This window comes from Abramis brama, assembly GCF_963993115.1.
Source record: "Abramis brama genome assembly, chromosome: 24".
NCBI lineage: Eukaryota > Metazoa > Chordata > Actinopteri > Cypriniformes > Leuciscidae > Abramis > Abramis brama.
In genome coordinates, this window is record NC_139986.1 from 24232076 (window position 1) to 24246908 (window position 14833).

Below are 14833 nucleotides of genomic sequence, written 5' to 3' on the forward strand. Positions count from 1 at the left end.
CCGGCTTCCGTTTGAGCATTTGATTTATCATTTGCGATGTGCGGTTGAGCATTTGATTTGCCATTTTTGATGTGCGTTTGAGCATTTGATTTATAATTTGAGCATTTGATTTATGATTTGAGCATTTGATTTATGATTTGAGCATTTGATTTATGATTTGAGCATTGACTTATAGATTTAGTTATGACAGGTTTATACTGGGTTGATAATGAAAATTAAAAATCAAATCCGAATGAGGAAATGAAATTGCATTTGAGCATTTGATTTATCATTTGTGCAGCCATTTTGAGAGTTTGATTTATTATTTAATATTTTGACCATTTGATTTATCATTTGAACAGTTGTTTTGAGAATTTGATTTATTATTTGATCTTTTTAAGCATTTTATTTTGAATTATGTTAGGAAAAAACTTCCATATTTAACTCCTAGGAGGAGAAAACAAACAAAAAAATGTCAGAAAATGAAGCATCTGATCCTGGGTCAGATGTACCTGGTGCATCCCAAGAGGAGAAACGCACTATGTCAACTCGTCAAGAGAATGATGATATAGCAAACCCACTCTCATCCTCACATCTGGACCTAGAAGTAAAACCACCTCTAACCACCATAAAAAGGGGTATGATTAATTATTTGTGTGTAAGATGAATAGATAGACAGTTTACAATGACTTGATAAATGTATTGATAAATAGGATTCTTAAGGTGACCATACACAAATCTTTTTTGATGAATGTTGCTAGGCAGTGTTGCAGAGCGATGTTGCTTGGGCACTTTCCCATTGAGAATGGGCAACAAATTTCTATCTAGATACCTTAGATCGGTCATGGGCCCTGTGTCTCACCTGGTTGCCCGTTGACAGCAACATTGCTCAAAAAGTTTCCCTGTGTATATCATCACCTTAAGCATTGTTTATATTATTGGTAACATTTTACAATAAGATTTCACTTGTTAATATCGGTTAACTACATAAGTTAACATGATCTTAGTTATTGTTAATTTCAACATTCAAAAGTTGTAGCCTATCTGTTAATATTATTTAATGGACCTAAGCTAACAAGAACAATGAACGGCTGTAGTTTTATTAACTAATGTTGACAGAAATTAATAAATACAGTAACAAATACATTGTTCATTGCAAGTTAATATTAGTAATGCATTAACTAATGTTAACTAATGGGACCTTATTGTAAAGAGTTACCATATTATTGTAGATGGTGGTAGACACAGAAGATTTGGAATGCAAAATGAAAAAACCATAAATCAAACAACACCAGCTGCTATATCATCCATGGTCAACACTGCTGTGAGTAATTATCTTTATTTTATTTTATTATTTTATTTTATTTTATTTTCTATTTTTGATGGGTTATTTATAGTCTGGCGTTCCACACTGCACATAAGCTGACTTGACTTGCCCTTCTCTCTCAGGTGCCGGGGAAGCGCACTGGGTTACTGTTAAATGAAGCCCAGAAGGATAAAGGTAAACAGCTCAAAGCCCTCAAAGATGAGCGCAGAGCAGCTCTTGATGGCCGACACAGGTACCTTATCTCAATCATTGCAGAGGTGATTAGTCTGGGGGAAATGGATGTCGAGGAGGCTATCATCTCCGATGATCAGGTGTGTAAAATATGACACTATTGACATGCTCAAAATCACAGAATATTGTGATTGCCACATATAAATGTGTGTATGTGTATTCTACAGTTCAACATGATTGAGAAATTCTTCTCAGCAAATGGTTCGAAGAGTCTGATGTTCTCCTACCAAGTCAAAGTATAGTAAAACACAACTTGATAGTGACTTTGAAATATCCTTTAAGCATCTGCCCACCATGATACTAACAAGCCAATACCTGCCTGTATTTCTCTATAGCCCCCTTCTTTGATTGATACCTCAAATGCAGCCACTGGACAGAAGAAACTGTTAATCAACACAGACACTACTGAGGTACAGCAACACTTGTACATTGTAGGGCAATTAATCACTGTTGCTTCAAATCACTTGGACTGCAATGTATAGTTATTAATTATTAGAATTTGTATATCAAGGGCTAAGCTAAGCATTGCCATTACTGTTACCCTTTTAACGAAGCCCTAACACTAGATATACTACCGTAAAAAAGCCTGGGGTCTATAAGATTTAAAAAAAAAAATTCATACAAAGATTTCATATTTCATACAGGATTCATACTTATTCAACAAAAACACATTAAATTGATCAAAAGTATAATGTAAAGACTTTTACATTGTTACCAAAAAAAAATCTATTTCAAATAAATCTTTTGAACTTTTTTCAGCAAGAATCCTGAAAAAATTATCACAATTTCCACAAAATTTTAAGCAGCACAACATTGATAATAATATAATAATAAGGCCAGATATTAATAATAGAATAATATAAATATTTCTTGAGCTCCAAATCAGCATATTATAATAATTTATTAACACTGAAGACTGGAGTAATGATGCTAAAAAATTAAGATTTATTAAAATTTTTATTATACATGATATACAATATGTGAACAGGCACAACAAGACCAGTCAGAAAGACAAGTTGTTCTAGTGGAAGCGTCTCTGCAATTAGTGTAGATTAAGTAGCTTTGGATGGACAGCATGTCCTAAATGGCGAGTGACTAAGTAACTATGTATGCATGTTGCTAAGTAGAAAAACAATGAACTGGGCTACTCTTCACTCACTGATTGCAGGGTCTTACCAGGCAGTGTTTGTTTTTCATGAGAATCACGGACAAGGCCATAACAACTACAAACATATCGCAGGTCAGTGTGGGAGTTTGTTTGTTGTTTTTTTTCGAGTGCAACTTGGCCTGTTGGTTATTGTCTATCAGTCATCCGATTGTCTTATGTCATTCTCTGCAGGAAGTGGATTTTGCAAAACTTGACTGCTCAGAGACAAGTGTCCATCAACGTTTGGATTTTCTTTTTACTCAAGCCATGAACCAAGCCTTAAAGTCGCAAGAGGTATGATATATAATTCCATGAATTTGATGAATGATGCTGGGAAATAGGCCTGTATCGTATCTAATTAATCTAAATTATTGCTTTCTTTGTTGGACCATAGGCTAATATAAAAAGTAATCCTTTGAATAAATAATTGTTTACATTAATAAATAATTTTTGGTTATTTATTTAAGCAAGGACAGTTTTAAAGGGTCTATGAAATCACATTGCATCTACACTCACCTAAAGGATTATTAGGAACACCATACTAATACTGTGTTTGACCCCCTTTCGCCTTCAGAACTGCCTTAATTCTACGTGGTATTGATTCAACAAGGTGCTGAAAGCATTCTTTAGAAATGTTGGCCCATATTGATAGGATAGCATCTTGCTCAGGGTACCCGCGGGGTCTTAAAAGCATTGAAAAAGTCTTAAATTTGATAATCTCAAATTAAGGCCTTAAAAGCCTTGAATTTGGTATACAAAGTCTTGAATTTCGTTACAAAGGTCTTAATTTTTTTTTGCCTTTTCTATGATTAAATTCATACCGTAACAAAATTAGCTGTTACTAATGTAGACTAATTAAAAATTAGTCGCGTAACGTTGAGTGCACCTCGCGCTTCACGTCATAGAAGAACGCGCGAAAGCGCGCACACCCGTTACGATGGTTACTAATCAGAGCTTTTCTGTTAAAAGCATAGACAGGTTAAAAGAGCATGTTTTCTACCCGGTCTTTTCAGTAGTATCTGGCCACAACCATCCACGCGCGCTCTCTCTACATTGTTGAAGAAGCGCGGATGATCTGAAAACACAGACAAGCTGGAGTTCAGCGATCTTCATTTGAGAATATCTGTCACGAGCCGCTTGCGCTGTTTGTGCGACTAAATCTGCGATCAAAATGCAGGCTGATATACAGCAGTGTTTTTAATGTTGATCATTATGCGAGCAAGAATGCAATGTTTCCCAACTATCCACACGATTTCAAATGTGACATTGATTTTATACAACAGTAAAAAAAAAAAAAAAAAAAAAAAAAGGTAATATTAAGTGATGTGCTAAATTTTAAACAGGCTTATTGCTCTATTTTGCAACAAAATCTGTGGCTTTGACAAAGACAATGAGTTACCGCCACCTACTGGCGATTTTAATATCATATTTTTATTAATATTAAACGTTTTTTAACATTGAATATTTATTGAACATTGTTTTATTTAAAGCATTATTTATTTTTAAAAGTATTATAAAGGTGAAAAATGAAATGGAAAAATCGATTAAATGGGGCAAATATTGTCCCTTAATGGAAAGATGTGACTGCAGTCGTGGAAGAGAGGGGGTACGGCACTCTAAAAAAAATTGGAGAACTAAGGAAAAGGGATATGTAGAATTGCACAAGTGCTACTGCTAAAGAGTGCAATGTCAATACAGCCTGTTAGCTTAATTTTAATTTCTCATAAGCTTAATCGAATTGGCCTAGAGAGAATAATTATGACATTTTCTGTCTAAAGACTACATATAAAATAGCTACCAAAATTAAAGTAACTGCAGTTTGACTAAAAGTAATGACTAAAAGTTGACAAAAAATGCAAACACATTTCGTCAACTAAAACTATGAAAGGCAGAATGACTCAAATGTGACTAAGACCAATAAGCATTTTCGTCTGAAGATGAAGAGTAAGACTAAATCAAAAATGGCTGCCAAAATTAACATTGGCCTACACACGTGCACGCTACAATGCTGCTGCGTATGTATTAAATATGACTGATAATTTAAATAAAATGTTTTATTTAATTCAAATAGTCTACTTGTACATAATTATTTTTTAGGGTTTAAAATGTATACAGATTTGACATTTTCCCCTCATACTTCTGTCGGAATTGGTACGAAGTTGGCATTGAATTTCATTTGAAATGGTATTAAAAAGGTCTTAAAAAGCCTTGAATTTAAGTTGGAGGATCCTGGGGGTACCCTGCTTGCTGTTGATGGAGATGTGTGGGATGCACATCCAGGGCACAAAGCTCCCGTTCCACCACATCCCAAAGATGCTCTATTGGGTTGAGATCTGGTGACTGTGGGGGCCATTTTAGTACAGTGAACTCATTGTCATGTTCAAGAAACCAATTTGAAATGATTCGAGCTTTGTGACATGGTGCATTATCCTGCTGGAAGTATAGCCTGACGTCGTCATACTCAGATTCTAGTCAGAATGTGAGTCATACTGCTCCATTGAGCTTTGATTATGGGGCGTGTTTCAACCGAACCAGGAAAAAAAATGCCTCTGCACTCAATTGGATAGACCTACAACCAATCAGAGCAACGGAGTAAGTGACGTATGTTTTTCATTCATGTTTCCGATCGCGGTTCTCTGTTCCTCTTTTAAAATTAATGCGCTGTCGATATCTTCTATAACAGACGCGATGGCGGAATCTACACATGATGTTTTATAAACAAAGTTCAGGAGGAGCACATTCAAATAATCAATCCAATCAACCGTCTACGGTCTACACTATCAGCATGAGAGGAAGCATATATTTATCAACTCTGTCAACTCACCTAACATTCCTTGACAGTTTTCAGCATCCCTCCACTCACTCTCGGCTTGTTCTTCCACAGCCTGGAATACGGGGGGAGTACTTTGGGTTCGGGCCGAATACCGAGCCCGAAGCCTCTCCTCGGACAGCACGCCAAATATGCATTTATTCTATCTGACTCATTTGTAAGCGTGAACTCGTGAAATCTCAAAGTCATTTGAATTCAACCCAAGCGCTCGTTGATGACGTGGATGATTACGTTACCGTTGCTCATCTGTCCATCATCGTATAAAGCCCGCCCTGACAATTTGATTGGTCCGAACAATTTTTGTTCGGGCATAATAGCTCCTCAACGGAACGAGTCCAGACCGAACTTCCCGACCTAAAAATTTTGTGGGCGGGGCTAAGTTCGGCTGGCATCCAGGCTACTGGAAGTAGCCATCAGAGGATGGGTACATGGTGGTCATAAAGGGATGGACATGGTCAGAAACAATGCTCAGGTAGGCCGTGGCATTTAAACGATGCCCAATTGGCACTAAGGGGCCTAAAGTGTGCCAAGAAAACATCCCCCACACCATTACACCACCACCACCAGCCTGCACAGTGGTAACAAGGCATGATGGATCCATGTTCTCATTCTGTCTACGCCAAATTCTGACTCTACCATCTGAATGTCTCAACAGAAATCGAGACTCATCAGACCAGGCAACATTTTTCCAGTCTTCAACTGTCCAATTTTGGTGAGCTCGTGCAAATTGTAGCCTCTTTTTCCTATTTGTAGTGGAGATGAGTGGTACCCGGTGGGGTCTTCTGCTGTTGTAGCCAATCCGCCTCAAGGTTGTGCGTGTTGTGGCTTCACAAATGCTTTGCTGCATACCTCGGTTGTAACGAGTGGTTATTTCAGTCAAAGTTGCTCTTCTATCAGCTTGAATTAGTCGGCCCATTCTCCTCTGACCTCTAGCATCAACAAGGCATTTTCGCCAACAGGACTGCCGCATACTGGATGTTTTTCCCTTTTCACACCATTCTTTGTAAACCCTAGAAATGGTTGTGCGTGAAAATCCCAGTAACTGAGCAGATTGTGAAATACTCAGACCGGCCCGTCTGGCACCAACAACCATGCCACGCTCAAAATTGCTTAAATCACCTTTCTTTCCCATTCTGACATTCAGTTTGGAGTTCAGGAGATTGTATTGACCAGGACCACACCCCTAAATGCATTGAAGCAACTGCCATGTGATTGGTTGATTAGATAATTGCATTAATGAGAAATTGAACAGGTGTTCCTAATAATCCTTTAGGTGAGTGTATATGCTGGTGTACTGGAAAACTTTTTCCAGATTTTCTGGCTTCTGGATCTTTTTGTCTTCTCTTCCTGGAAAATGGAAACATTTTGAAGACCTGTCTTCTCCACAGAGGCCTATACAAACTTTTGTCCAATAAAAGGCTTTCAAGAATGAAAATGTCTATTTCCCCTTATTCATAAATACCAATTTTCTATTTTAACAGAAAATCTTGTGAAAGGAAATTGAATTTGTGACAATTAAATGTATTTGGTGTATATAGCATTTATATACATAATTGAAGTTACAGAATTCTACAGACTGGGACTACGAAACTATCAGAACCAAAACACATGACATATTAATCCAACATTTCCTTTAGGACTGGGGAGCTATAAAAGATGGCCAAACGTTCCCAGATGTGCAAGACCTCATGAGATCTGTGGATAAGTTTACCTGTAACCTCTCTTTAGTGATGAGGAACATGGAGGAAAAGTTTAAGCTTCATAACATCCCATCAGCCCCTGATCTGAGTCACATACAGAAGGCCGAAGACTATAGTAATGCAGGTAAAGGGTCAAATATTCTATAATCATAACGACACTTTCTTTGATGTCAAAGTAATAATGTTTATTAAAATGCCAAATGATAACATAATTGCATAGCAATTCTCCCAAGGCCACATTTTTGGTGCACATAAAATAGCATGCTTCCCTTTAAAAATACATAGTACACTCATAAATATTGGGTAAAACAGATGGCAAAATCTTTTCCACACATTTGTGAAAATTACAAGCTAGTCCCAAACCTTAATGTTAATTAACTAAACCTTAATTGTTGTATTCTTCTTTTTTTATTTTGGGCTCTAAGCTAAAAACTTTGAGCTGGTAGAAGTTCTAGAAACAGTGCTTTTACACTGGGCCAAGCAGATAGAACAAGTGCTTACAGAGAGTGAATGCATTAGGAAAGAATCAGATGATGTTGGGCCCTCAGCAGAGCTGGCACACTGGAAGCACAGGATGGTCACCTTCAGCAGGTACCATGCCATCCAGCAGTGTCTTTTTCTTCAGTAATAGCATGCAAGATTTGTATTTAATTTAGTGATTATCCATCTATATGTATATTTATTAGATTTACTGTGTATTCATGTTTTTTCAGCCTCATGGATGAAATCAAGGACCCTTATGTGAAGATGGTCATTGGTATATTGCATGCGACCAAGTCCAAGACATTGAGTAAATGGAAAGAACTGGTCAGTTTAGTGGATGTTATGTTCTGCTTTACTTTTTTATACATTTTAATAAATAGCTATTACTTGAAGAATTTACATATTTTAAAATCATGCTGTCTATTTTTAAAGTCATTAACTTTTCCAAATTCTCACTGTACTATAAATCTCACTCTCATTACTGTACTCCTGTAATGAAAATGATCCTCTTTGGTTATAATGATTTTTGTCTTTAAATTAATATTAATTAACAAAAATTATGATTAATCAATGAATACACGACTATACAAGTACTGTAACATTTTTATAATATTTATTTTTCAAGGAGTGGAATAAGAATTTTAGAACTGTTATGAACTGTGTACATTTAATAACTGATTTACATGTTGTTTGTATTATGCTGTTTTCTATCTATAGGATGCAAATATTACGGTTGTGTCCAATGAGGCTAAAAATAATGTGAAATATCTATCTACTCTGGACAAGTTCTTTGAACTTTCGGAAAAAAGCACTCCAGTAAGCTCCGAACTTTTATTTTGTACATTCTTCAGGGAAAAAAATTCTATAACCAAGAGTGTCGTTTATGGGACACTTTAAGGGTCACAATTTTAACTGGAGTATTTGAGTTATACTGTATATATTTTTACTCTGTTTCAGACTACCATGCTGAAACACGTTCCTAAACTGATGAACAAAATATACATGATTCAGAGTGTGTCTCGATATTACAACACCACAGAACACATGACATCGCTTTTTGTGAAGATCACTAATCAAATGGTGACAACCAGCAAGGCTTATCTCTGTCAAGGGGTGACGAAAGTCTGGGACTTTGACAGGTCAGACGTAAAATGCTGCTAAAGTTCTTTAGAACTGTGTCTCTAAGTTTGAATATATATATAATACATAGGTCTGTATTCCCATTTAGAAAGGAACTGCTCAAGAGGATGAAAGAATGTATTCAGTTGAACCAGGAGTACCAGAAATGCTTCCACCAAATGAAAGAAAATATACAGCAGAATCCTCTTGAACAGAAATTTGAATTGAGGTTGGTAAACCACAGCTTTAAAGTCACCTTAAAATAATCAAACTGACACTATATTTAGTTTTTTAACTCAGCTCTGCTGTGTCATACCAACAGTGAAAATTACATCTTCGGAAAGTTTGACACATTATGCAGACGTCTGGAGAAGATAACAGACATGGCCACAACTCTTGAAGATTTTTCAGCCCTGCAGTTTATGAAAGTTGAAGGTGTCGAGAAAATATACATGCGCTACCAAACGATTGTGTCCACCATCAAATCCAAGACCTACAATGTGCTTGATCATCGCAAATTAGAGGTAAGATCTCTCATTACTGTATATTCTTTGATTTAGTCTTGAAAATCAAAGACATGAACCATCTCTCATGACATTATGTTTCTTTTAGTTTGACAATGACTACACTGAGTTCAGAAAACAAATCCAGGTCCTGTATCAGTCTCTAGATGCACTGATTGACACTTGGCTTCAACGACCACTCACTGTAAGGCCATTTTATTTGTATTATTAATTAAACATTTGAATGACTGAACCATTCATTATAGCGCAGGACCAATATATTGTGTAAATATATCCCTCCTACACTGAAAGGAAATTTATTTACCAACTGTTATGTACCAACAGACTGAGCAGGTCCTTGACCTGTTGTCCAAATTTGAGAACGGTGTGGGCAGACAAATGGACCTCAACCAGAAGTATATGGTAGTTCTGCAACGGTACGAAAATGACCTTGAGTTTGTACGCAAATGCTACCAAAGAGAGAAGGACAATCCATATTGTTTCCAGCTGACCCCTGTAAGTTCCCTGTTGAGTGATTAGTAAACTGTTCAGCCTTCATTTATATTTAAATCATTTAATAAACAATAAAAACATGCCCACAACTTATTTTACATTTATGCAGAATATACAACACAAGAAAGCAGTGTTACTGGGACTAAAACGTTTATAGTGTTTTACATTTTCTGTTGCAGCTGGCTAGGAAAATTGCATGGTCACAACAACTGTTTAAAAAAATTGATGTGCCAATGCAAATCCTAAAAGACAAATTGCACATTATGCAGGTAATTTGCAAAGACAAGATGACCACAGTTTATTTTAATTTTGATGTAGCTTGAGTTTGATGAATTTTGAGTTTGTTCCTAAAAAAAGATCTTTGAAGAAACTCAATTATTTTGTCTTGACCTTTAGATGGCAGACAGGAGGAAGATTATTCGATCGTACAACAAACTTGCTACCGTACTTCTGGAGTATGAAATGATACATCACAAAGCTTGGATTGATGGTGTAGAACGTTTACTACATGGTCTCAATGCTTCATTGCTGACCACACACCCAAAAACAAAGGTTTGCATTTACTTTTCATTACAAGTTTATCACTTCAAGCCAAAATTTCAAAAGACATTATTCTTTGGCAAAATGTATCAGTACTGTGAATGTATTCAGTTTAATTAAATATTTGTTTGTTTTTGAAAGCAATGAAATTAATTACAAATTCAATTTTTAACCTGTTATTATGTATAAAACCCAAACTGTACACTTTAATTAACTCTTTAATTACCTTAAACATTATTTGTGGCTAGGAGTTCAGTGTGAATCTTGACCCTCTCGTCCTGGAGGTATTGCAAGAGGCAAATAGCATGTATCAAACGGGTGCAGATGTACCCGATGTTATCCGCAACATGGCTACCAAACAACCTCAGCTGAAGGAGTATCGTGATAAGTGAGTGCATTAAAGGCATTTAAATTACACTAAAATGTATCATCTTATTTACGCAAAAAATCTTGCACAAAGGAGCACTATTTATGTGGCATGTATACTTGCTGTGTACTACTTTATGAAGAGTTCCAAATCAGGTTTGTAAGAGATTCTATGACGGTTAGAATGTATGAGAGGCATCACATATGGTTTTGGGATAAAGCTACTGTAAAAAAAAAAAAATCAACAAACAAGCATAAATTATTGTTCTGAATTCAAATGTAAAGTTAATACTTTTATTAATATGAAGTGGAATTTCACTGGTTTCAGATTACAGGGTATGCTGAGAAAATTTGACACAGCAGTCAGGAGGATACCCAGTGTGCTAAAGTCCCCGATGCAGCCCTTTATCAAATCTGTGAAGACTGCCCTCTACCCTGGACTGACCATCCTCTCATGGACTTCCCTCAATATTGACTACTGTAAAACAATTATTACATGAATAAATTACATTAGATCAGTTCAATTTTAGTTCAGAGTTGTTGCACTAAATCCTTTCATCATCCATGCTAATTTTAGTGTGCAAAATGTTTACAGAGGCCCCAAAAAGTATTTGAACAATTTAAAAAATATTTTAATTTTATTACGTTAGATAACAAAATATCAATATCACTCCCCATAATAATCAAACTTTGCATATATAGAATGAGATTAAGTACACATTGACCCAGAGCATATTAACCTGCGTGTCGAATAAAAAGTCATGCACTAAATGCAGTATACATACACTGTCTTAGAGTTTAAGTCACTTTTTAGAAATATTATGAGGTTAAAGGCCTGTTCACACCAAGAACGATAACTATAAAGATAACTATATTAGTGTCCACACCAGCGGAAGATTTCGTTCTGTTTATTGTAAGGGCGTGCTTGTCTGTCACTTTAAATGCTTCAAGCTCGTTGCTGCAGGATGGATTCTGATTGGCTGTCAATGTTTTTATCGTTCATCAGCTGGATAACATCGTTCTGAAAGTGACTCCAACGATATCGTTTCTCTGTGCCGTTATCGTTATAGATGTGGTGTGAAGTTCTAACCTCTGCTATTCTTTAATATTGAGGTTGATTTTTAAAACTATATAGTTATCTTCCTTGGTGTGAACGGACCTTAATTTTATTCAATTTCTAATCCTAACTTATCAAGACTTTTGTATTAAGACTCTTAATATCTTATGTATGTATTAAGTCTTTTCTCAATGTTTCAGTCATAGGGTGTGTGTACAAGGCACTGCAAGAGCTGGAACAAGTAGTGAAAGTTGCTATGGATATTCTGGAATGTCAAATTGATAGTGTCTTAAATTCCATGAGTTCCACTTATCTGATGACACTGCCCAATGACGAGCCAGTTACACCCGAGACATTACTTACCAATACAGAGACCACCATCAGCACTGCGAGAGAAATGCTGAAGATGTAAGTGACACTTTTAAAATATATTGGTGAAAACAGTCGTATTTAATTTGATGAGAAAACAAAGCTGCGTGGGCTGTAAATGCAGACAGTTCAAAAGGTTCCTCTGACTTAAGCTCTGGGATTATGTCTTCATTTCACGCATATTCTGTTCAAAAGGTGATTTTTCGATGTTTCCTCGACTAAGCGAACAGCTAAATAGGCATAAAACTTTAAAAGACCTTAAATAGAACATACTTCTATTCCTCAAAGCCTTGCTTTCATGCATGTCTAATTAAATTGGATATCCTGACTGACGTTCATAGTTAAATGTGATTTCAAATAATTTGAGGATTCCTTTGTTTTCATTCAAGTGCAAGCCAGCAGGTGGAGAACTCAATTTTTGAGATGGTTGGGGAACTGAATAGAATGCTGAAACCTTCAGAAAGAGTCAACTTGGAGGTGCTATAAACATATCAATTATCAACTCATTTTGGGAGTTTATTATTGTGTATAATTCTAAAATTCTTTTTAGCACTTGATTAGAAAATTTGTTGCTCATTAAGGCCAAATCACATTACACCGACAGACGGCAACAGACACTTTCGGGTTGGGTTTTGAATCAGAATTAGAATGTCTTAGAAGTGACATGCTGTAATCTGGTAACTGTCGGTGTTGGTCTGCATCTGTTGGTGCAGTGTGAATTGGCCTTTATAATGTGTAATATTACTGTTATAAACTCAAATACGACACATACTGTAAGTAGTTTTGTGAGAAAATCTTTACGTCTATGTTCAGAACTGCCAATGTCTGCATCCTGATGCTAAGAAGAGGACACGTTGTCTACAATGTCAGCCATGTATTTTCTACATCATGATAGGACATATGTGTCAGAGGAACACAGACGCTCTGGTCAAAGGTATACATGCATTATGGAATCATGCATCACAGTTTCATCTAAAAAAGAGTCACATATTAATGTTTTTGTGCTCTTCATTTAAAAGCTACCAAACGCTCTCTGGATGCTCTGCGACATCGGCTGCTTGGTGTGAGATACACACAACTTTCTTCATCTCAAAGAGAAGCTACCCCTCAGTTACCTATTTTAAGGACTTCAGTTGAGTTGGCCATTCCCAAAATCGTCATCAGACCAAGTTTAGAGCACATACAGGTACTGATGTGAAAACGGCAAGGAGCATATTATCAAAATATAAAGTATTGTTACACTTCTGTACAAAAATTTGGGGTCAGTAAGATTTTTATTTATCTTCAGATGCATTAAATTGATTCAAAGTGATGGTAAATACATTTAGGTATTACATTTAAATATATAGATACAAGTACAAGTAAAATACAAGATAAATACAGGAATTTTTAACTTTCTATTCATCAAAGGATCCTGATTCCTTTTTTTATCAGTTTCCACAAAAATATACAGCACAACTGTTTTCAACATTTGTAATAATAAGAAATGTTTCTTGAGCACAAATCAGCATATTAAAATGATTTCTGAAGGATCATGTGACACTGAAGACTGGAGTAATGATGCTGAAAATTCAGCTTTGCATCACAGGAATAAATGGCATTTTAAAATATATTAGAATAGATTTTTTAAAAATAATTATTTTAATAATATTTCACAATATTCTCTTTTCACTGTAAACCTTCATCCCTTCATAAAATGCACATATATTAATTTAAATGCTAAGACTTTAGTTTGGCTTTATATAATTCTTAAACACTCACTTGTCCTTGTTGTGCAGGGCATTCTCAATAAAGCAGTGAACATGATGCTTTCAATGGCAAAGGATATTCCACTCTGGAAATTTTCCAACGTCCAACTGGAACAATGGGAGGTAACAGAATTAAAGGAATAATCCAGATTCAAAACAAGTTAAACTTATCAATACTGTACATTGCCTCATTGACTTCAATTGTCCATGGAAAGTGCATCACTGTACACTTGATTTTTGCTTGATTTTTTCCCAGAAATTATCATGTGGTAATCAATAGCATGCCACAGATGCTTTATAAACTTTATCAGAGGTTAGTTGACTAGAAGTCTTGTGACTTCACAGGCAGAGCAGCAAGCATTGCGGGAGAATGGAGACGACGCTCTGGTGACTAAACCACTCACGCTGAGGTCTCTGGACAGACAGGTGATAGAACATAAGGATGTGAACAAGGCTCTGGCCCAGCTTGTCCCTGTGGTGTCCTCCCTCAAAGTAGATCCTGGGGACATCCTGGAAGGGTTGTCTCAATTTTCAGCCCTGTGGAACCAGGTACTTAGAAAAAAAAAGGTTTGGTGATTTGAGTGATTTGTTGTACCTCCTCATTTTCCTGAAGGTTCGCTTTGCTAATTTCTCTGTGTTATTTCCAAGTTTTATAGTCCTAAAACGTATAAAACATGCCACATGTGTGAACTACAAAACCTGTCTAGAGTGTGTCCGTGTCATATTTTACCCCAAAAAGAAAAAGTGATTTTTGAATTAAAACCATTAGGACCATGAGGATAACTAAATTACTGTAAATGCATATGAATGTTTAATGAGTTTAATGAGAAATGAGTTTTTCTCATTACATTTTCATTGAGGTTTCATTATAGTATTTTAATGATATTTTAATAAAATATCACAGTATTTTATTAATTTTTT

At 35.9% G+C, this 14833-nt stretch overlaps 1 protein-coding gene across 1 annotated transcript in view; it reads left to right on the plus strand.

Moving 5' to 3' along the window:
- Nucleotides 1-451: 451 nt before the first annotated feature.
- dnah5l (dynein, axonemal, heavy chain 5 like) overlaps nucleotides 452-14833 on the plus strand; it is a gene marked incomplete at its 5' end in the record, with an annotated part of 44622 nt that continues 30240 nt past the window's right edge. Inside the window, 26 exons of the mRNA XM_084102062.1 lie at nucleotides 452-617; nucleotides 1212-1303; nucleotides 1429-1617; nucleotides 1705-1773; nucleotides 1873-1947; nucleotides 2706-2777; nucleotides 2877-2978; nucleotides 7152-7338; nucleotides 7640-7805; nucleotides 7928-8021; nucleotides 8415-8513; nucleotides 8655-8836; nucleotides 8926-9045; nucleotides 9139-9340; nucleotides 9429-9524; nucleotides 9665-9835; nucleotides 10012-10101; nucleotides 10229-10384; nucleotides 10621-10760; nucleotides 11067-11218; nucleotides 11996-12203; nucleotides 12554-12641; nucleotides 12978-13098; nucleotides 13184-13350; nucleotides 13943-14035; nucleotides 14258-14461. Coding sequence (XP_083958188.1) covers nucleotides 452-617; nucleotides 1212-1303; nucleotides 1429-1617; nucleotides 1705-1773; nucleotides 1873-1947; nucleotides 2706-2777; nucleotides 2877-2978; nucleotides 7152-7338; nucleotides 7640-7805; nucleotides 7928-8021; nucleotides 8415-8513; nucleotides 8655-8836; nucleotides 8926-9045; nucleotides 9139-9340; nucleotides 9429-9524; nucleotides 9665-9835; nucleotides 10012-10101; nucleotides 10229-10384; nucleotides 10621-10760; nucleotides 11067-11218; nucleotides 11996-12203; nucleotides 12554-12641; nucleotides 12978-13098; nucleotides 13184-13350; nucleotides 13943-14035; nucleotides 14258-14461 — 3501 coding nt within the window. The remainder of the gene's footprint in view (nucleotides 618-1211; nucleotides 1304-1428; nucleotides 1618-1704; nucleotides 1774-1872; nucleotides 1948-2705; nucleotides 2778-2876; nucleotides 2979-7151; nucleotides 7339-7639; nucleotides 7806-7927; nucleotides 8022-8414; nucleotides 8514-8654; nucleotides 8837-8925; nucleotides 9046-9138; nucleotides 9341-9428; nucleotides 9525-9664; nucleotides 9836-10011; nucleotides 10102-10228; nucleotides 10385-10620; nucleotides 10761-11066; nucleotides 11219-11995; nucleotides 12204-12553; nucleotides 12642-12977; nucleotides 13099-13183; nucleotides 13351-13942; nucleotides 14036-14257; nucleotides 14462-14833) is intronic.